This window comes from Oncorhynchus gorbuscha, linkage group LG13, assembly GCF_021184085.1.
Source record: "Oncorhynchus gorbuscha isolate QuinsamMale2020 ecotype Even-year linkage group LG13, OgorEven_v1.0, whole genome shotgun sequence".
NCBI lineage: Eukaryota > Metazoa > Chordata > Actinopteri > Salmoniformes > Salmonidae > Oncorhynchus > Oncorhynchus gorbuscha.
Window position 1 is genome coordinate 65,120,038 of NC_060185.1, and position 23,976 is coordinate 65,144,013.

The 23,976-nt window shown below is 42.8% G+C and overlaps 1 protein-coding gene across 1 annotated transcript in view; it reads left to right on the forward strand.

Moving 5' to 3' along the window:
• drp2 (dystrophin related protein 2) overlaps positions 1-23,976 on the forward strand; it is a 270,718-nt gene that overhangs the window by 220,073 nt on the left and 26,669 nt on the right. Inside the window, exons 15-19 of the mRNA XM_046296549.1 lie at positions 557-714; positions 14,872-15,038; positions 15,210-15,321; positions 21,498-21,634; positions 21,931-21,996. Of these exons, the coding sequence (XP_046152505.1) occupies positions 557-714; positions 14,872-15,038; positions 15,210-15,321; positions 21,498-21,634; positions 21,931-21,996 (640 nt within the window). The remainder of the gene's footprint in view (positions 1-556; positions 715-14,871; positions 15,039-15,209; positions 15,322-21,497; positions 21,635-21,930; positions 21,997-23,976) is intronic.

Consider the following 23,976-nt stretch of genomic DNA (forward strand, 5'->3'; position numbering starts at 1 on the left):
GCATATAGAAGTGAATAGATTCACATCCACGCATATAGAAGTGAATAGATTCACATCCACGCATATAGAGGTGAATAGATTCACATCCACGCATATAGAGGTGAATAGATTCACATTCACATCATATAGAGTGAATAGATTCACATCCACGCATATAGAAGTGAATAGATTCACATCCACGCATATAGAGGTGAATAGATTCACATCCACACATATAGAAGTGAATAGATTCACATCCACGCATATAGACGTGAATAGATTCACATCCACGCATATAGACGTGAATAGATTCACATCCACGCATATAGAGGTGAATAGATTCACATCCACGCATATAGAAGTGAATAGATTCACATCCACGCATATAGACGTGAATAGATTCACATCCACGCATATAGACGTGAATAGATTCACATCCACGCATATAGAAGTGAATAGATTCACATCCACGCATATTAGATGTGAATAGATTCACATTCACATAGTCACACAGGTGTACAGAACAATCTTGTGCACAAACACACACACGTTTTATTAACCCTCTGTGTTTCATCAGACTTGTTCAGGCAGGTGTCTGGTCCAGGGGGTCTGACCGATCAGCGTCACCTCACTATGCTGCTTTATGAAGCCATCCAGATCCCGCGACAGCTGGGAGAGGTGGCCGCCTTCGGAGGGAGCAATGTGGAGCCCAGTGTACGCAGCTGCTTCCGCATGGTGAGACCACACACACACACACACACACACACACAGACAGACAGACACGCACGTGCATGAGCGCACAAATAGAAGCACACACACACGCACGCTCGCACGCACGCACGCACGCACGCACGCACGCACGCACACACACACACACACACACACACACACACACACACACACACACACACACACACACACACACACACTTATAACCTCACCATACACTGGTTAAGGATACCATGGTAACACAGGCTAGGAATTACCTAAATTCAATTGAGTTCAATTACATACGTTTTCATTAATTCCTTCAGGGGAAAGAGCACAATTAGATGCACTACATGAACAAAATGTATGTGGACACGTGCTCGTCGAACATCTCATTCCAAAATCACGGGCATTATTATGGAGTTGGTTTCCCCTTGCTATGGAGGCTGCTATAACAACCTATAACACTCTTCTGGGAAGGTTTTCCACTGAGCCGTTGTTGCTCTGTGACGTTTCCACTTCACAATAACAGCACTTACAGTTGACCGGGGAATCACTAGCAGGGCAGAAATTTGATGAACTGACTTGTTGGAAAGGCGGCATCCTATTGTAATGCCCTGCTAAATCATTTATTTAGAACTATAGTTTCTGTTCATGCGATGGGTGCATGCTCGGTTTGGAACTATCAAGATGCACTATAGGTGGTGTGCAGAGGGCTTCACAGGTTTCTCCATTGTTGCCGAGGAGAGAAAGAAAGGGGGAGAGATGCTCTTGTGGAGGGAAAAATAACATGTTGTGTACTAAAATATTTTTTTCCTGAATTGGTTTTAATTTCTGCTTGGCTGGATTAACGAAGATTCTAGACGCTTCGGGAGCTCGCTTGGATTCGTCGGATCGGGAGCTGAAGAGGACGGCTTGGTCTGAGGGAATTTGATGGCTTCGTTGATGCTGGACATTCCGGATGCATGCAGGGCAATTTCTGCCAATTGGATTATAAATAGGCAACGGCCTTGGAACTGTTGGTTTCAGGGGGTTTCTACGAAACCGTGAGTAGCTGTGGTGTTTTACGCTGAGTGAAGATGAAGGCCAACTTGGTATCTTCTGCTATAAATGTGGAGAGGATGGACACTTAAAATGAGACTGTGAGGGCGTAGAAAATCAGAGGAAAGTCAACTAGCGTCTCACAAGCCAGAAACGGTCAGAGGAAAACTACAGCGTGACCCAGAAAAGGAGCGACCTGACGTCCCGGTGAAGATACGTTCCACCAAGTGCAACAAGAAACGTGAAGAAGCAACAGACATGCTACCTACCGGCTTAGTGAGACCTAGTGCTGTTGTTCCTGTACAGATTGAAGGCATCTATGCTAAAGCTTTACTAGATATTGGGTCTCAGGTTACCCTACTCTACAGATCCTTTTTTAACAAGTACTTGACACATCTGCCATTAAGGCTCATTGGACACTTGGAGATTTGGGGTCTTAGCTCAGAGCATTACCCAGATGATGGCTATTTGTCTTTGAAGTTGGAGTTTTCACGATCAGTAGTAGGTGTAACGGAGATCATAGAAGCACTTGTGTTGGTTTGTTGGTTTGTTTAGAAGGCTGACAAACACTTATCCTGTTATCAAAGTTATGAGAAGATTATGATCCCAACTGATGAGGACAAAACCTGTACTATTGCCACCTGGTGGACTAGCAAGAGTCACCGGGATTCCCGAAGTTTCCTGGATCACCATGTTCCCATTTTGGTGGATAGGCCTGAAGAATCCCAGTGTCCAGAAGTTTCCCGGTTTCCAGAAGAACTTCTTGTGAGATCTGAAATTCAGATGTCTATGGTTGTGTCATCTAGAAGAATAACAGTTGCAGTCAGGGATGTATCATCAAGGGAGATAACCGTACAATGTGGCATGACCATTGCTTCCCTGTTTCCTGTAGATGTAGCTCCTGTTCCTGCTGCCACTGAGGGGAGGAAGCGCAACTTACCTGAGAAGCTGACGTCTTCTTAATTCAACTTCTGTGACTCACCTTTATCTGAAGAATGGAAGAGGAGGTTAACTTACAAGATGTTGCAAAGAAAAATATGTTTTCTCAACTCATGAGTTGGGCGTTGATTGTTCCAAGAGTACTCGCCATACCATTCGAGTCCCTGATGACACACTGTTTAGGGAGAGGTCTCGACGGCTGTCCCCAGCTGATGTGGAAGATGTAAGGAAACATCTGAAGAACCTGAAAGACACTGAAATCATCTTTCCGTTGAGAAGGCCCTATGTCGTCGCCAATTGTAGTGGTGAGGAAGAAGAACGGAACCATATGGGATGTGTGTGGACTACATAACGCTCAACAGACGCACAGTTCCTGACCAATACACCGAACCACAAATTGAAGATGCCCTGACCAGTTTGAATGGAAGCAAATGGCTCAGCATGTTGGATCTCAGAAGTGGATATTAGTCAATTCTGTTGAGTGAAGTTGACAAAGAGAAGACCGCTTTCATAGGCCCGGCTGGTATTCTATCAGTTTGAGAGGATGCCGCAGGGTTGTCAGGAGCACCAGCAACTTTTCAACGTGTTAATGGAACAGACCGTTGGGGGACATGAACCTGCTCGAAGTTCTAGTGTACTTAGACGACCTGATAGTGTTCAGAAAGACACTGGAATAACACGAAGAGAGGCTTCTCAAAGTGTTGGATCACTTGAAAGAAGGAGGACTGAAGTTGTCTTTGGACAATTGTCAATTCTGCCGAACGTCAGTCAACTAACTAATCCAGGCACTTGTCATGTCCCGTCTGGATTACTGCAACTCGCTGTTGGCTGGGCTCCCTGCCTGTGCCATTAAACCCCTACAACTCATCCAGAACGCCGCAGCCCGTCTGGTGTTCAACCTTCCCAAGTTCTCTCACGTCACCCCGCTCCTCCGCTCTCTCCACTGGCTTCCAGTTGAAGCTCGCATCCGCTACAAGACCATGGTGCTTGCCTACGGAGCTGTGAGGGGAACGGCACCTCAGTACCTCCAGGCTCTGATCAGGCCCTACACCCAAACAAGGGCACTGCGTTCATCCACCTCTGGCCTGCTCGCCTCCCTACCACTGAGGAAGTACAGCTCCCGCTCAGCCCAGTCAAAACTGTTCGCTGCTCTGGTCCCCCAATGGTGGAACAAACTCCCTCACGACGCCAGGACAGCGGAGTCAATCACCACCTTCCGGAGACACCTGAAACCCCACCTCTTTAATGAATATCTAGGATAGGATAAGTAATCCCCCTCACCCCCCCCCCCCCTTTAAGATTTAGATGCACTATTGTAAAGTGACTGTTCCACTGGATGACATAAGGTGAATGCACCAATTTGTAAGTCGCTCTGGATAAGAGCGTCTGCTAAATGACTTAAATGTAATGTAAATGTAACTGTGTGGGACGCATAGTATCCCAGGATGGAGAGGGTACAGGTCCATCGAAGATCGAAGCAGTAACCACATGGCTGAGACCAGACACTCTGCGTTCTTTTCTCAGATTCTGTGGGTATTATAGAAGATTTGTGAAAGGCTACTCAAAATTGAGTTACCCTTTGAACCAACTCCTGCATGGTTACCTTCCCTCAGCCAAGAAAGGAGGAAATCCCAAGGAAAGAACAGACAATGTGTACATCAAGAACCCTTCAGATCTAAATGGGGTGAGAAATGTGAAATGGCCTTTGTGATCTGAAGGAAAGCCTCACTAAAGCTCCGGTGCTGGCTTTTGCAAACCCTCAACAGCAATATTTTATTTATTTAACCTTTATTTAACCAGGTAGGCTAGTTCAGAACAAATTCTCATTTACAACTGCGACCTGGCCAAGAATAAAGCAAAGCAGTTCGACCAATACAACAACACAGAGTTTCACATGGAATAAACAAACACATAGTCAATAGAACAGTAGAAAATAATATATACAGTTTGTGCAAATGAGGTAAGATAAGGGTGGTAAGGCAATAAATAGGCCATGGTGGTGAAGTAATTAGAATATACCAATTAAACACTGGAGTGATTGATGTGCAGAAGATGAATGTGCAAGTAGAGATATTGGGGTGCAAAGGAGCAAGATAAATAAATAAATACAGTATGGGGATGAGGTAGTTGGATGGGCTATTTACAGATGGACTATATACAGGTGCAGTGATCTGTGAGCTGATGCTTAAAACTAGGGAGGGAGATATGAGTCTCCAGCTTCAGTGAGTTTTGCAGTTTGTTCCAGTCATTGGCAGCAGAGAACTGGAAGGAATGGCGGCCAAAGAGGAATTGGCTTTGGGGGTGACAAGTGAGATATACCTGCTGGACCGCATGCTATGGGTGGGTGCTGCTATGGTGACTAGTGAGCTGAGATAAGGCGGGGCTTTATCTAGCAGAGACTTGTAGATGACCTGGAGCCAGTGAGTTTGGCGACGAGTATGAAGCGAGGGCCAGCCAACGAGAGCGTACAGGTCGCAATGGTGGGTAGTATATGGGGCTTTGGTGACAAAAACGGATGGCACTGTGATAGACTGCATCCAGTTTGTTGAGTAGAGTGTTGGAGGCTATTTTGCAAATGACATCGCCGAAGTCGAGCATCGGTAGGATGGTCAGTTTTACAAGGGTATGTTTGGCAGCATGAGTGAAGAATGCTTTGTTGTGAAATAGGAAGCCAATTCTAGACTTAATTTTGGATTGGAGATGCTTAATGTGAGTCTAGAAGGAGAGTTTACAGCCTAACCAGACACCTAGGTATTTGTAGTTGTCCACATATTCTAAGTCAGCATCGTCCAGAGTAGTGATGTTGGACGGGCGGGCAGTTGCGGGCAGCGATCGATTGAAGAGCATGCATTTAGTTTTACTTGCATTTAAGAGCAGTTGGAGGCAACGGAAGGGGAGTTATATGGCATTGAAGCTAGTCTGGAGGTTAGTTAACACAGTGTCCAAAGAAGGGCCAGAAGTATACAGAATGGTGTCAAGAGCGACATCATTGATGTATACAGAGAAGAGAGTCGGCCCGGGAATTAAACCCTGTAGCACCCCCATAGAGACTTACCAGAGGTCCAGACAACAGGCCCTCCGATTTGACACACTGAAGTCTATCAGAGAAGTAGTAGGTGAACCAGGTGAGGCAATCATTTGAGAAACCAAGGCTGTTGAGTCTGCCAATAAGAATGTGGTGATTGACAGATTCGAAAGCCTTGGCCAGGTCGATGAATACGGCTGCACAGTAATGTCTCTTATCGATGGCGGTTATGATATTGTTTAGGACCTTGAGCGTGGCTGAGGTGCACCCATGACCAGCTCTGAAACCAGATTGCATAGTGGAGAAGGTATGGTGGGATTCGAAATGGGAGCGTTTGACAGTGATGAGGGGTGGTCGTTTGACCGCAGACCCATTACGGATGCAGGCAATGAGGCAGTGATTGCTGAGATCTTGGTTGAAAACAACAGAGGTGTATTTGGAGAGCAAGTTGGTTAGGATGATATCTATGAGGGTGCCCGTGTTTACGGATTTGGGGTTGTACCTGGTAGGTTCATTGATAATTTGTGTGAGGTTGAGGGCATCAAGCTTAGACTGTAGGCTGGCCGGGGTGTTAAGCATGTCACAGTAAAGGTCACCTAGCAGCACGAGCTCTGAAGATAGATGGGGGGGCAATCAATTCACATATGGTGTCCAGGGCACAGCTGGGAGCAGAGGGTGGTCTATAGCAAGCAGCAACGGTGAGAGACTTGTTTCTGGCAATATGTACTACATGTTGATGCAAGCGGTGAAGGGTTAGGTGGTGTACTGTACCAAGAAGACAAGGATCAACATCTGCATCCAGTTGCATTCATTAGCCAAAGTTTATCCCTGTCTGACTGTAATTACCCTGCCCATGAGATACAATATCTAGCATTAAAGTGGGCCGTCATTGATAAACTGCACGATTGCCTATATAGAGCAAAGTTCGAGGTGAGAACAGACAACAACTTACATACAGTACCAGTCAAGAGATTGGATACCTACTCATTCCAGGGTTTTTCTTTATTTTTACTATTTTCTACATTGTAGAATAATAGTGAAGATATCAAAACTATGAAATAACACATATGGAATCATGTAGTAACCCAAAAATGGTTAAATAAATCCAAATATATTGTATATATGAGATTCTTCAGTAGCCACCCTTTGCCTCAATGACAGCTTTGCACACTCTTGGCATTCTCTCAACCAGCTTCACCTGGAATGCTTTTCCAACAGTCTTGAAGGAGTTCCCACATATGCTGAGCACTTGTTGACTGCTTTTCCTTCACTCTGTGGTCCATCTCATCCCAAACCATCTCAATTGGGTTGAAGATTAGGTGATTGTGGAGGCCAGGTCATCTGATGCAGCACTCCATCACTCTGCTTCTTGCTAAAATAACCCTTATACAGCCTGGAGGTGTGTTGGGCCATTGTCCTGATGAAAGCAAATGATAGTTCCACTATGGGATGGAGTATCGCAGCAGAATGCTGTGGTAGCCATACTGGTTAAGTGTGCCTTGAATTGTAAATAAATCAAAGACAGTGTCACCAGCAAAGCACGCCCCTCTATGCTTCACAGTGGGAACCACAAATGTGGAGGACATCCATTCATCTACTCTGCATCTCACAAAGACACGGAGGTTGGACACAAAAATCTCCAATTTGGACTCATCAGACCAAAGGACAGATTTCCACTGGTTTAATGTCCATTGCTTGTGTTTCTTGGCCCAAGCAAGTCTCTTCTTCTTATTCAAATCAAATCAAATTTTATTGGTCACACACACATGATTAGCAGATGTTAGTGCGAGTGTAGTGAAATGCTTGTGCTTCTAGTTCCGACCATGCACTAATATCTAACAAGTAATCGGACAATTTCACAACAACTACCTTATACACAGGAATGAATAACAATATGTACATATAAATATATGAATGAGCTATGGCTGAACAGCATAGGCAAGATGCAGTAGATGATATAGAGTACAGTATATACATATGAGATGAGTAATGTAAGGTATGTAAACATTATATAAAGTGGCATTGTTTAAATGGACTAGTGATACATTTATTACATCCCATTTTGTATTATTAAAGTGGCTAGAGATTTGAGTCAGTATTTCGGCAGCAGCCACTCAATGTTAGTGATGGCTGTTTAACAGTCTGATGGCCTTGAGATAGAAGCTGTTTTTCAGTCTCTCGGTCCCAGCTTGGATGCACCTGTACTGACCTCGCCTTCTGGATGATAGCGGGGTGAACAGGCAGTGGCTCGGGTGGTTGTCGTCCTTGATGACCTTTTTGGCCTTCCTGTGACATCGGGTGGTGTAGGTGTCCTGGAGGGCAGGTAGTTTGCCCCCAGTGATGCGTTGTATAGACCTCACTACCCTCTGGAGAGCCTTACGGTTGTGGGCAGAGCAGTTGCCGTACAAGCCAAATTTATTCAGCCTCCTGAGGTTGATGAGGCGCTATTACGCTTTCTTCACCACGCGGTCTGTGTGGGTGGACCTTTTCAGTTTGTCCGTGATGTGTACACCGAGGAACTTAAAACTTTCCACCTTCTCCACCACTGTCCCGTCGATGTTGACAGGAGGGTGCTCCCTCTGCTGTTTCCTGAAGTCCACGATCATCTCCTTTGTTTTGTTGACGTTGAGTGTGAGGTTTTGTTCTGACACCATACTCTGAGGGCCCTCACCTCCTCCCTGTAGGCCGTCTCGTCATTGTTGGTAATCAAGCCTACCACTGTAGTGTCGTCTGCAAACTTGAGGATTGAGTTGGAGGCGTGCATGCCCACGCAGTCGTGAGTGAACAGGGAGTACAGGAGAGGGCTGAGAACACACCATTGTTGGGCCCCAGTGTTGAGGATCAGCGGGGTGGAGATATTGTTTCCTACCCTCACCACTTGGGGGGGGCCCGTCAGAAAGTCCAGGACCCAATTGCACAGGGCGGGGTCGAGACCCGGGGTCTATGTGGGTACTATGGTTTTAAATGCTGAGCTGTAGTCGATGAACAGCATTCTCACATAGGTATTCCTTTTGTCCAGATGGGTTAGGGCCGTGTGCAGTGTGGTTGCGATTGCGTCGCCTGTGGACCTATTGGGGCGGTAAGCAAATTGGAGTGGGTCTAGGGTGTCAGGTAGGGTGGAGGTGATATGATCCTTGACCAGTCTCTCAAAGCACTTCATGATGATGGAAGTGAGTGCTATGGGGGGGATAGTCATTTAGCTCAGTTACCTTCGCTTTCTTGGGAACAGGAACAATGGTGGCCCTCTTGAAGCATGTTGGAACAGCAGACTGGGACAGGGATTGATTGAATATGTCCGTAAACACACCAGCCAGGTGGTCTGCGCATGCTCTCTGGACGCGGCTCGGGATGTCGTCTGGGCTGGCAGCCTTGCGAGGGTTAACACATTTAAATGTTTTACTCACGTTGGCTGCAGTGTCCTTTTAGTAGTGGTTTCTTTGACGCAATTCGACCATGACGGTCTGATTCACGTAGTCTCCTCTGAACAGTTGATGTTGAGATGTCTGTTACTTGAACTCTTGAACTCTGTGAAGCATTTATTAACTTTAATGAACTTTAATGAACTTATCTTCTGGTCTTCCTTTCCTATGGCGGTCCTCATGAGAGCCAGTTTCATCATAGCGCTTGATGGTTTTTGCGACTGGACTTGAAGAAACTTTAAAAGTTCTTGAAATGGCTTGTCGTTTCTCTTTGCTTATTTGAGCTTTTCTTGCCATAATATGGACTTGGTATTTTACCAAACAGGGCTATCTTCTGTATACCACCACTATCATGTCATAACACAACTAATTGGATCAAACACATAAAATGTACTTTTAACAAGGTACTTGTTAATTGAAATTGCCTACCTCATGAAGCTGGTTGAGAGAGTGTGCAAAGCTGTCATCAAGGCAAAGGGTGGCTACTTTGAATAATCTAAACTATTAAAAGTATTTTGATTTGTTTAACACTTTTTTGGTTTCAACATAATTCCATATGTGTTATTTCATAGTTTTGATGTCTTCACTATTATTTTGCAATGTAGAAAATAGTAAAAATAAAGAAAAACCTTTGAATGAGTAGGTGTGTCTAAACGTTTGACTGGTACTGTCGGTAGTTTTGCTCTAGGATGCCCACAAACTTGACAAGACACCTCTGAAGGTAGCAGTTGAAGGAATGAATGGAAGTATATGCTGTATTGAGACTGTTTAGTGTCAAAAAAAAGGGATTAAATACATGTAAAAAAAATATACATATATTTTAAAAAATGTTTCCTGGTCTTTATTATATCTCTCAGAGAAAGGACAGACACTTCAGTACAAACCTCATTTTGAAACAATTTGGGGGACTATCTGTTGTTCCATGTAGTCAATCTGTTATTCAATGCGTTTGTAAGGGCTAATAGCAGTAAGGATAAACGTTGTTTTTAAAATCTAATATTATAATTTTTTTAGATATTGAAAAAAATTGCTAAAAGATCCATACTATGACCATCTTAAGACATTTCCATATAGCTTAGTTCCCGGCTTAGACAGGGATTAGACAGGGCTACGGTGACTCATGTGGGACAAATAACAGTACCTGTCAGGGTACGATATGCGAACATAGCACATCCACATCAAACCACACCCCCAAGACAACTCTCGTTTGACTAGCCGCTAGCATTTCTTAATGAGCAATCTTCAAAACAAAGGCCAAATCAGGAAGTGCAGTCACCCTCTAAGGACTTTAATGAAATTAATCTGGTTCAAAATACTTGTGTAGGTGGAACCATATGGAGTATACCTTAACGTAATTATTAATAAAGACTTGTGTAGGTGGAACCATATGGAGTATACCTTAACATAATTATTAATAAAGACTTGTGTAGGTGGAACCATATGGAGTATACCTTAACATCATTATTAATAAAGACTTGTGTAGGTGGAACCATATGTAATATACCTTAACATAATTATTAATAAAGACTTGTGTAGGTGGAACCATATGTAATATACCTTAACATCATTATTAATAAAGACTTGTGTAGGTGGAACCATATGGAGTACCTTAACATAATTATTAATAAAGACTTGTGTAGGTGGAACCATATGTAATTTACCTTAACGTAATTATTAATAAAGACTTGTGTAGGTGGAACCATATGGAGTATACCTTAACATCATTATTAATAAAGACTTGTGTAGGTGGAACCATATGGAGTATACCTTAACATCATTATTGATAAAGACTTGTGTAGGTGGAACCATATGGAGTATACCTTAACATCATTATTAATAAAGACTTGTGTAGGTGGAACCATATGGAGTATACCTTAACATAATTATTAATAAAGACTTGTGTAGGTGGAACCATATGTAATATACCTTAACGTAATTATTAATAAAGACTTGTGTAGGTGGAACCATATGGAGTATACCTTAACATAATTATTAATAAAGACTTGTGTAGGTGGAACCATATGGAGTATACCTTAACATAATTATTAATAAAGACTTGTGTAGGTGGAACCATATGGAGTATACCTTAACGTAATTATTAATAAAGACTTGTGTAGGTGGAACCATATGGAGTATACCTTAACGTAATTATTAATAAAGACTTGTGTAGGTGGAACCATATGGAGCTACCTTAACATAATTATTAATAAAGACTTGTGTAGGTGGAACCATATGTAATATACCTTAACGTAATTATTAATAAAGACTTGTGTAGGTGGAACCATATGGAGTATACCTTAACATAATTACTAATAAAGACTTGTGTAGGTGGAACCATATGGAGTATACCTTAACGTAATTATTAATAAAGACTTGTGTAGGTGGAACCATATGTAATATACCTTAACATAATTATTAATAAAGACTTGTGTAGGTGGAACCATATGGAATATACCTTAACATCATTATTAATAAAGACTTGTGTAGGTGGAACCATATGGAATATACCTTAACATCATTATTAATAAAGACTTGTGGAACCATATGGAATATACCTTAACATCATTATTAATAAAGACTTGTGTAGGTGGAACCATATGGAATATACCTTAACATAATTATTAATAAAGACTTGTGTAGGTGGAACCATATGGAATACCTTAACATAATTATTAATAAAGACCCATATGGAATATACCTTAACATATTGTGTAGGTGGAACCATATGGAATATACCTTAACATAATTATTAATAAAGACTTGTAATTATTAATAAAGACTTGTGTAGGTGGAACCATATGGAATATACCTTAACATCATTATTAATAAAGACTTGTGTAGGTGGAACCATATGTAATATACCTTAACGTAATTATTAATAAAGACTTGTGTAGGTGGAACCATATGGAATATACCTTAACATCATTATTAATAAAGACTTGTGTAGGTGGAACCATATGGAATATACCTTAACATAATTATTAATAAAGACTTGTGTAGGTGGAACCATATGGAATATACCTTAACGTAATTATTAATAAAGACTTGTGTAGGTGGAACCATATGGAGTACCTTAACGTAATTATTAATAAAGACTTGTGTAGGTGGAACCATATGGAATATACCTTAACATCATTATTAATAAAGACTTGTGTAGGTGGAACCATATGACTAAACCATATACCCTTAACGTAATTATTAATAAAGACTTGTGTAGGTGGAACCATATGGAATATACCTTAACATCATTATTAATAAAGACTTGTGTAGGTGGAACCATATGGAATATACCTTAACATAATTATTAATAAAGACTTGTGTAGGTGGAACCATATGGAGTAACATCATTAACATAATTATTAATAAAGACTTGTGTAGGTGGAACCATATGGAATATTAATAAAGACTTAACATCATTATTAATAAAGACTTGTGTAGGTGGAACCATATGGAGTATACCTTAACATCATTATTAATAAAGACTTGTGTAGGTGGAACCATATGGAGTACCTTAACATAATTATTAATAAAGACTTGTGTAGGTGGAACCATATGGAATATACCTTAACATCATTATTAATAAAGACTTGTGTAGGTGGAACCATATGTAATATACCTTAACGTAATTATTAATAAAGACTTGTGTAGGTGGAACCATATGGAATATACCTTAACATCATTATTAATAAAGACTTGTGTAGGTGGAACCATATGGAATATACCTTAACATAATTATTAATAAAGACTTGTGTAGGTGGAACCATATGGAGTACCTTAACATAATTATTAATAAAGACTTGTGTAGGTGGAACCATATGGAATATACCTTAACATCATTATTAATAAAGACTTGTGTAGGTGGAACCATATTATTAATAAAGAGTATAACCATTAACATAATTATTAATAAAGACTTGTGTAGGTGGAACCATATGGAATATACCTTAATATCATTATTAATAAAGACTTGTGTAGGTGGAACCATATGGAGTATACCTTAACATAATTATTAATAAAGACTTGTGTAGGTGGAACCATATGGAGTATACCTTAACATAATTATTAATAAAGACTTGTGTAGGTGGAACCATATGGAGTATACCTTAACATAATTATTAATAAAGACTTGTGTAGGTGGAACCATATGGAGTATACCTTAACATAATTATTAATAAAGACTTGTGTAGGTGGAACCATATGGAGTATACCTTAACATAATTATTAATAAAGACTTGTGTAGGTGGAACCATATGGAGTTACCTTAACATCATTATTAATAAAGACTTGTGTAGGTGGAACCATATGGAATATACCTTAACATCATTTTAACGTTTTGCCATTGCAAGATGGAGGCAATGAAGAACTGTGAACAACTCTTTCCTCCCATTCCACTGCTGTTGCTGAGGGCATTTTCATTTCCACTCTCATATATGGGGTTTCACATTTTTGGAATCCCGCCTCGTGGCATTTAGCTCAGGAGAGAAACTAATTATAGATTTGGGACGAGCGGGGACCAGGTTTTTGGGAGGTGGCCTTTTTAAAACCATTCTAAAACCCTTAATTCTTCCCTTTTTAACAGCGAATCCTCAATTAAATCTCGCTCTATTCCCATCCATACTTCTGATATCAACTTGGGGTGATTTAAATCCCTTCATTTCACCATTTGCTCTGTCAACTCTTTTATGAGCAGCCTGAATTATCAGTGTAGTGACAATTTATCACGTTGGCATGGTAATGAAGTGAAAGTGAGCTGATGACACGAGCTGGCACCTGTTGTGGGCGGAGAGGCGGAGTGGAGTCATTGATGACAGAGGGGCAGATGGGTTTGGCTCTACATGGAGGACGGAGGATCAGAGAGGAGAGAGTTACCCTACAGTAGGCATGAAATGCTGTGGCCCTCCGTGGTCTGTGTGTATAGAGAGACCAGCCTGTTGTTCCCTGTGATGGAGAGCGTGTTTTCTCTGTGTTGTTGCTTTGTGTAGTCAGTGTGTTTGCTAAGTTTTGATGTGGCCAGAATAATCTATATATGCTTTGATTTGATTATTATTTTAATCAATATATACTTTGCGGTGTTCAGTGTACTCAGTGGGTTCAGTATGCTGAAACATTTGTCCTCCCACAATCAGAGCTGGCTACTGAACCATAAAGCAGAGACGAGAGTCGAGGAGAGATGAGCAGGGCAGAGAAAAGAGCAGTGAGGAGAGGAGCCTCGTTCCCCTGGAGAACTCTCGATCCAGCACGCCTCCTCGGCCATGATACACACACACACACTCACACATTAATTACGCTGCTTTGGCGGAGCCAGGACGATACTCCAGGGAAATCAACGTTTTAATGCATCTCTGATGCACACTTAATGAGAATTTTACACATTACGAATTCTCCTTTATTAGCCTGAATTTTTCATCCCATTTTTCTGCACGTCTCTGGAATTCCGGAATGGCTTTGGAACGTTAGAACCGCAACAGGTCCTCTGACAAAGTCATCGCGCTCACTGGCCGCTATCAACTTCCTCTTTCTCCATTTGTGCTTTCTGCAGCAGTTTATATTCGACTTCTTCAAGGGTCATTTTCAGTGAATATGCCATTACCTTGTAATAAGTAGCCTACAGTATGTAAATACAGGCAATTTGATGTAGTGGTAAGTCAATTGTACTGCATACCTGTACTAGATAATAGCATTTTAACAGACAAACAAACAGGAGAACAAACAAACAAAAGTTACTCTGGTATGATGTTTCCTATGTTCTTCCTCCCGTAGGCCCCAGGTAAGCTAGCCATCGAGGTGTCGCACTTCCTGGAGTGGATGAGTCTGGAGCCTCAATCTGTAGTGTGGCTAGCTGTTCTGCAGCGTGTGGCTGTGGCCGAGTCCGCCAAGCACCAGGCCAAGTGTTACATCTGTAAACAGTGCCCCATCAAGGGATTCAGGTGGGTCGTTTGTACCTCTACCGGAGCTTGATAAAGGTGCATGTGTGACACACATACTATATGCACACGCAAAAACAAACCCATCTAGGTTGAGGATAGAGCTATTGCTAAGACCACTCTAATGTTACTGACTGTGACATGGTCTTCCGTTCTGCTGATCTGTCCTGACAGGTACCGCAGTCTTAAACAATTCAACGTGGACATCTGCCAGACGTGCTTCCTCACAGGAAACACCGCCAAGGGAAAGAAGCTCCACTACCCCATCATGGAGTACTACACCCCAGTAAGAAGGAGTACTACACCCAGGCTGCCTCACCAATGGCACCCTATTCATATTTTAAAAAGTAGTGCACTATGCAGGGAATAGGGTGCACCTAGTACTGCATCGTAGTGCACTATGCAGGGAATAGGGTGCACCTAGTACTGCATCGTAGTGCACTGTACAGGGAATAGGGTGCCATCTCCGACGCAGCCTATACTACGCTCTACACTACCATCTTAAAGGGACAATCTGCAGTTCAAACAATAACAAAGCGTCACCCCCTCCGCTGTTTGGGTAAAAAGCTGAGGGATGGGGTTGGGGAAACGTAACCACTCTCAAATCCATAGACGGAGCTATCGATGCAAGGACTGACCATACAAGATAACAATTAGAGTTTTAACCATGAGGCTATAGGGGAAAGTGGGGTAAGTTCAGACAAGTGGCTACTTGAGCCACCCCTTGTTTCTAGGAAACTATACCCCAAATGTAATGTGCCCAAATATTTAGGAAGAGGTTAGCCGGGGCTGACGGTGGCCAACAGCACACCACCGATGTTCTCACTGCCAGAACACTCACACCCAATCAATAGATCAGGGTTTGGCTACTTAGCTACATGTTCTGTATATGGTTTTCCAATAACTCATTTCAGAACGAAATCAGGATTAGCCGTGTTATAAGTGTCCTGAGGAGAAGCAATACAGATCATAGGAAGTGTGATCTAGAAGGTTACACCAATTAATGGAAAACATTGGCAAGCAATACAGCCAAATACAACAGCAAAACATTGATAACACTTGCATGTTTCCTGTAGGGCCTTGCTATCCTAATGGAAAAGTACCACAGAACTGAACCCTCTCCGGTTATCAAACAAACTATGAGGGCTGGAAGCCGCTCCGCTCGGGGGATCACATACCAACTGACTGATCTAGCACATTTTGACAGATGGCACAGAACCACCATTCTCTCTGACTCCGGCTCAGTGCAAACACCTCTGACATGGCCGAAATGACGGGAGGATTAGAAAAGCTGCTGGCACACTAGAATTGCAAAGAAATGACTTGGAGAGGGTGATTAGATGACGGGCGGCCGCTGGCACACTAGAGTGATTTAAGACATGGAAGATAGTGGACGACTGGAAATAATAGAGGTGTGTGTGTGTGTGTGTGTGTGTGTGTGTGTGTGTGTGTGTGTGTGTGTGTGTGTGTGTTGTGTGTGTGTGTGTGTGTGTGTGTGTGTGTGTGTGTGTGTGTGTGTGTGTGTGTGTGTGTGTGTGTGTGTGTGTGTGTTTGTGTGTGTGTGTGTGTGTGTGTGTGTGTGTGTCTGTGTGTGTTATTATTTTGGACTTTCAGTGAATGCAGGGAGGTCTGGATATTATTTCCCTCCACAAAGGTGTGTGGGGTTAATCCAGGCCGCTTTGCTGAGCTGTGGATCAAATCCCACAGGGAGTGTGGGAAGGCCAGCGGGACAGCCAACACTCTGGCTCTCTTGGTGTCCAGGGTGGCCTATCCCAGGGTGCTTTGCATCAGTATAGACCTGCCTGCTTGCTCCATAGCTCTGCTGTAATTGTGTTGGACAGAGGGAGTGTGCTGGAATGCCAAGAACCAAGGTCTCAGACAAACTCATAATTGAACTGACTGGAATGGTTTTGCATAATAGATTGGTGTGTGTGTGTGTGTGTGTGTGTGTGTGTGTGTGTGTGTGTGTGTGTGTGTGTGTGTGTGTGTGTGTGTGTGTGTGTGTGTGTGTGTGTGTGTGTGTGTGTGTGTGTGTGTGTGTGTGTGTGTGTGTGTGTGTGTGTTTGTGTGTGTGTGTGTGTGTGTGTGTGTGTGTGTGTGTGTGTGTGTGTGTCTGTGTGTGTGTTATAAGGAGTAAGGAATTACATCCAAATGGACTCAATCCCTTCTTTAAGTATCTTACTTCCTAACAGCAGCAATAACTAAGCAGAAACCTGACGGAAACCTTTTCTGTGTATGAGTCGGTTTCATATTCAAGCGTTTTATTCAGTTTGTCAAGTCACATTCAAAACAAGAATATGACTAATTCAAGAATATCATATTTAAATGATTTAGTTTAATCTAATACTTTTCTGTTTTTGAATATTCTGACCCCCAAAATTAATTGTCTGGAAATGAATGATTTCAAAAACCTTAATGAAGCTTACACTTTGTCAATCAAATGTGTAGACCTATGGATTCCTACATGCATTGTATCTTTTGCTTGTTAATTCATTTATTTAAAAAGTATAGACTAATCCTATATGATATGCCTATTGACACTCATTATCCAACCAATTGAACATGTGATAAACCGTGTGCAACAAAGGAATGGATTTACAGGTATAGGCCTTTATCCACATTGGCATCTGATATGATTGTATGGGAGTGTGGGGTAAATTGAGTCATCCCTTTTTCTAGGAGGTTATACATAAAGTAATTATATGACCAAATATTTAGGGAGAAGTCATCATTTTATGGAGTCTGAAGGTTGAAACCACATGGAAGTTAGGACAAAAAATAAAGATTATTTTCAAAAATTCTCTAATGAATTTATTGGGTAATAGGTTAATGATGCTTGTATCTAAACCAAAGTAGATCATTTTAAGATTGTTTTATACATTAGTTGGGGTCTCCAAAGATACAATATGAGGTCTTAAACCTATCATGAAAGTGCATCCTTGTAGCTATGTGGCTAATATAGTCCAAATGTTTGCCTTGGGTTAAGTTGAGCCAATGGCCACTATAAGTAATATGAACAGTATTTTTGCAATGTTTCGTGCATATAAAGTGCACCATCCATCATTCCTTCAATTCTGACCAGTTTCCCAGTCCATGCAGATGAAAAACATCCTCACAGCATGATGCTGCCACCACCATGCTTCACTGTGGGGACGGTGTTCTCAGGGTGATAAGAGGTGCTGGGTTTGCACCAGACACAGCACTTTCCTTTATAGCCAAAAAGCAACATTTTTGTCTCATCTGACCAGAATACCTTCTTCCATATGTGAACACCAAATGAGTTTGCTTATTGTTTCTTTAAGCACAGCTTTTTTATGGCCACTCTTCTGTAAAGCCCAGCTCTATGGAGTGTACGGCTTAAAGTGGTCCTATGGACAGATACTCCAATCTCCACTGTGGAGCTTTGCAGCTCCTTCAGGGTTATCTTTGGTCTCTTTGTTGCCTCTCTGATTAATGCCCTCCTTGCCTTGTCCGTGAGTCTTGGTGGGTGGCACTCTCCCTCCATTTAAATTACAGGTTGCAATGCAACAAAATAGGAAACACATCAAGGGGGGGGATGAATACTTTTTCAAGGCACTGTATGTATACAAATGTAAAAAATAAAAAAATAAAAAAGCAGGGGTCTAGCCCCCCCTTGAGGTTCTTGAGAGAGCAGCCAATGAAGTGAGAGAAGGGAAGAAGTCCATTCGAGCAGCAGCAAGGGATGAGAAAATATACTGAATGACACTGAAAAGGTACTTTGATATCAAAGAAAATTAACATGTACCTGTGTGAGAGGCTCTGATAGAGTAGCAGAGGCACACAAGGTCTTATCTGATGACATGGTGTCTGAGCTTGCAAAACATATGAAGAATCTTGAGGACCAGTTTCATGGCCTTAGTAGCTTCAAATGCAGAAAACTTGCCTATAAATTGGTACATCGAAAACAACATCCCTGTCCCAGACAACTGGTCAAGAAATATAAGGGTAAGTGATATTGAAGAGAGAGCTTTATATCTGAATGTAGGCATACATTGAAGATATACAATACACCACACCCCCATTCCATGAATTAAACTTTACCTACCAGCACCATCACCCACTGTCACAGGACACCGTCACCCACTTTCACAGGACACCGTCACCCACGGCATACGTTTTTTGAACAAGATATGCTTTCCAATCTGTTATGTTTACATGAATTCTGATTATTTCGAGGGATACACAACATCATGAAATATATGTAGAGATCTTTGTTTGGAAGAATACTAAACTCAGCAAAAAAAAATTATCTCACTGTCAACTGCTTTTATTTTCAGCAAACTTAACATGTGCACATATTTGTATGAACATAACAAGATTCAACAACTGAGACATAAACTGAACAAGTTCCATAGACGTGACAGACAGAAATGGAATAATGTGTCCCTGAACAATGGGGGGGTCAAAATCAAAAGTAACTGTCAGTATCTGGTGTGGCCACCAGCTGCATTAAGTACTGCAGTACATCTCCTCCTCATGGACTGCACCAGATTGGCCAGTTTTTGCTTTGAGATGATACCCTACTCTTCCACCAAGGCACCTGCAAGTTCCCAGACATTTCTGGGGGGATGGCCCTAGCCCTCACCCTCTGATCCAACAGGTCCCAGACGTGCTCAATGGGATTGAGATCCGGGCCCTTCGCTGGCCATGGCAGAACACTGACATTCCTGTCTTGCAAGAAATCACACACAGAACGAGCAGTATGGCTGGTGGCATTGTCATGCTGGAGGGTTATGTCAGGATGAGCCTGCAGGAAGGGTACCACATGAGGGAGGTGGATGTCTTCCCTGTAACGCACAACATTGAGATTGCCTGCAATGACAACAAGCTCAGTCCGATGATGCTGTGACACACCGCCCCAGACCATGATGGACCCTCCACCTCCAAATCGATCCCGCTCCAGAGTACAGGCCTCGGTGTAACGCTCATTCCTTCAACGATGAACGTGAATCCGACCATCACCCCTGGTGAGACAAAACCATGACTCGTCAGTGAAGTGCACTTTTGCCAGTCCTGTCTGGTCCAGCAACAGTGGGTTTGTGCCCATAGGCGTTGTGACGTCTGGTGAGGACCTGCTGAGCCCTCAGTCCAGCCTCTCTCAACCTATTGCGGACAGTCTGAGCACTGATGGAGGGATTGTGCGTTCCTGGAGTAACTCGGGCAGTTGTTGTTGCCATCCTGTACCTGTCCCGCAGGTGTGATGTTCGGATGTACCGATCCTGTGTAGGTGTCGTTACATTTGGTCTGCCACTGCGAGGATGATCAGTTGTCCGTCCTGTCTCCCTGTATGTAGTGCTGTCTTAGGTGTCTCACAGTATGGACATTGCTATATATTTCCCTGGCCACAACTGCAGTCCTCATGCCTCCATGCAGCATGCCTAAGGCACATTCACGCAGATGAGCAGGGACCCTGGGAATCTTTCTTTGGTGTTTTTCAGAGTCAGAAGAAAGGCCTCTTTAGTGTCTTAAGTTTTCATAACTGTGACCTTAAATGCCTACCGTCTGTAAACTGTTAGTGTTTTAACGACCGTTCCACGGGTGCATGTTCATTAATTGTTCATGGTTCATTGAACAAGCATGGGAAACCGTGTTTAAACCCTTTACAATGAAGATCTGTGAAGTTGTTTGGATTTTTACGAATTATCTTTAAAAGACAGGGTCCTGAAAAAGGGACGTTTCTTTTTTGCTGAGTTTATATTTCCCTTGACATAGTAATGAATGTAAAAATGTTCTCAACATACCCCTCTCCCATATAGTGTTTGTTAAGAATTGCATTCTTTACAAGCAATGGACTAAAACAAGCTTATATTTCAGGTTCTGATGGGGTACGACAGTTGAACTAAGACCAAGAGGCATTTTTAAGTTAGATTCTTCAAGAATCAATGTGTATATTTCATTCATTTAAAAGTCCAAATATGGATTTAGCAATCGCTGGTTGCCCCTTTAAGAGAGTGTGGATGTCACACTAGCTCACTATTTCAGCCCTAATCAATGTGGGGCTGTGGGATATGGTAGGGAGCTATGTGCCAAATGATTTCTCCCTGGGCAGTATTTCAACCAGGGGAAGGTTTAAGTGGAGCTAGGCTGGAGTATTTTTATTCAGTGCTCTGACTCCTATGGTGCTGGGTTCTATGATGGAGTGGGGGGGGGGTACAAGACTGTAGAACTGTAGTCCAGTGAGGTCAGAGGGAGTTAGAGGGGGGCATGACAACTGGACTAGCAGCAGGGCACTATAAGAAAGTTTTGTTCAAGACAAGGCTCGCGCTCTCTCTCTCTTGCGTGCGTGCCTGTGTGTGTGTGGGTATGTGTGTGTGTGTGTGTGCTAGCGTACATGTGTAGTGTAAAGAATTCTAAAGTGGTGCACTTTGTCTTCTTATCCTCGCACTGCCATTCCCCTTTCCTCTCCTCCATTCCGGCCCCCTCATCTAAATCATGTGGCAGACCACCTCAGGAGAAAAGATGCGGGACTTTGCCAAAACGCTGAAGAACAAGTTCCGGTCGAAGCAGTACTTTAGCAAGCACCCTCAGCGGGGCTACCTGCCTGTCCAGTCGGTGCTGGAGGCTGAGAACTCTGAGACGTGAGTCATACCTCTACAGACACATACATATGGCTAGACAGACTGGCACAGAGAAGACAGGAAACATGATTTGACAGAGAGAGGGAGACTGCTTATATATATGACAGCAATACATTTTCCAATAATATTACGATGTAAGCTTTGTTGGCAGTATTCTATGATGTTGAGGGGAAGGGAGCACTTCTGTTTTGATGCGGATGGTTGTACATGAGTGGGATTCAATACGTTTTTAAGAAGTAGACACCACGAAGCACCAGTAGTAGAGGTATTAATGATGTTTTTCTGTGTTTTACCAGGCCGTGCTCCTCTCCCAAGCTACCCCATGCAGACACACACAGCAGAATCGAGCACTTCGCGAGCAGGTCGGGTGTTATACGCTCACACACACGCACGCACGCACGCACGCACGCACAAAATACTCCCATCCTACCCTTACTTAACTCCTCTGCCTACTCCAGTCCTGAACCATCTGTCTCCTTCCCTCCATCCATTCTCCTCACACTCCCCAGTTCTCTCTCCTCAGTCTGATTAAGATATTGATCTGGCTGCATCTTGGTCTGAGCTTTGACTTGAGTGTAGACTGTTGTGCCCAACTGGTATCCTCTCTCTCTTTCTCGTTCACACACACACACACACACACACACACACACACACACACACACACACACACACACACACACACACACACACACACACACACACACACACACACACACACACACGCACACGCACGCACGCACACACACACACACACGCACACACACACTGAGAAGGGTGCAGTAAGTTTGGTCTGGGGTGAGCAGGGGTCAACTGAATGTGGATGCATGGTAAAGCATTGTGACAGGGCACTGGGTCCATTGGGTACCTGGTGGATGCCAGAGCAGATCAGTGTCTGTCTGTCAGGGTTACAGAGAGGGCACAGCCAGGGCATGGCAGAGCAGTCTCTCACCCAGGGCAGTCATGCCAATAGCAGAGCAGAGCAGGGGATAGATCACTGCACCGCCTGGGGGGGGAGAGGAGAGAGAGAATACTACAGGGCACAGATCACTTTCTTGTACTGTATGTGTGATAGTGCTTCTCAGTATTGATCCTCTCTCTCTCTGAACTTCCCTTTCAGTCTCTCTCACACATTTTGTTTAGTTATTGTATTCACTCTCTTTCTTCTCTCCCAGTCATTCAGATCCATTATTTCTATTGACTGAAATGATATGCTTCTGTTCCCAAGTCCTCTCACATTTACACTGCATTCGGAAAATGTTCAGACCCTTTTGCTTTTTCCACGTTTCTGTTACGTTACAGCCTCATTCTACCATGGATTTCAAATGTTTTCAATCCTCATCAATCTACACATAATACCCCATAATAACAATGAAAAACAGGTTTGTAGAAAAAAACTGAAATACCGTATTTACATAAGTATTCAGACCCTTTGCTATATATAAGACTGTAAATTGAGCTCCGGTGCATCCTGTTTCCATTGATCATCCTTGAGATGTTTCTACAACTTGATTGGAGTCCATTTGTGATTTGATATGATTTGGAAAGGCACACACCTGTCTATATAAGGTCCCACGGTTGACAGTGCATGTCAGAGAAAAAACCAAGACATGATGTCAAAAGAATTGTCCGTCGAACTCCGAGACAGGCACAGATCTGGGGAAGGGTACCAAAAACATGTGCAGCATTGAAGGTCCCCAAGAACACAGTGGCCTACATCATTCTAGCAAATGGCTCCTAAAGGACTCTCAGACCACTCTCAGACCAGAAGATCTAATGAAGCCAAGATTGAACACTTTGGCCTGAATGCCAAGCGTCACATCTGGAGGATGCCTGGCACCATCCCTATGGTGAAGCATGGAGGGACTGGAGGGACTCTCGATCCTGACTGGGAGACTAGTCAGGATCGAGAGAAAGATGAACGGAGCAAAGTACAGAGAGATAATAATAATAATAATAATAATCCTTGATGAAAACCTGCTCCAGAGCGCTCAAAACCTCAGACTGGGGGGAAGGTTCACCTTCCAACAGGATTAACTGCCTTGTTCAGGTGCAGAATGACAGATGTTTACCTTGTCAGGTAGGCTACCTGCTGCTCCAGTATGGGGTATTGTGTGTAGATTGATGAGGGATAAAAACTATTTAATACATTTTAGAATAAGGCTGTAATGTAACACAATGTGGAAAAGGGGGTCTGAATACTTTCCGAATGCACTATATTAGTCTTCTGACAATTCTAATCATTAATGTTGTCTCGCTCTCTCTCTCTCTCACACACTCTCTCACGCTCTCTCTCTCATACTCTCTCTAGCTCTATCTCTCCCTCACTCTTCAAAAACACATCT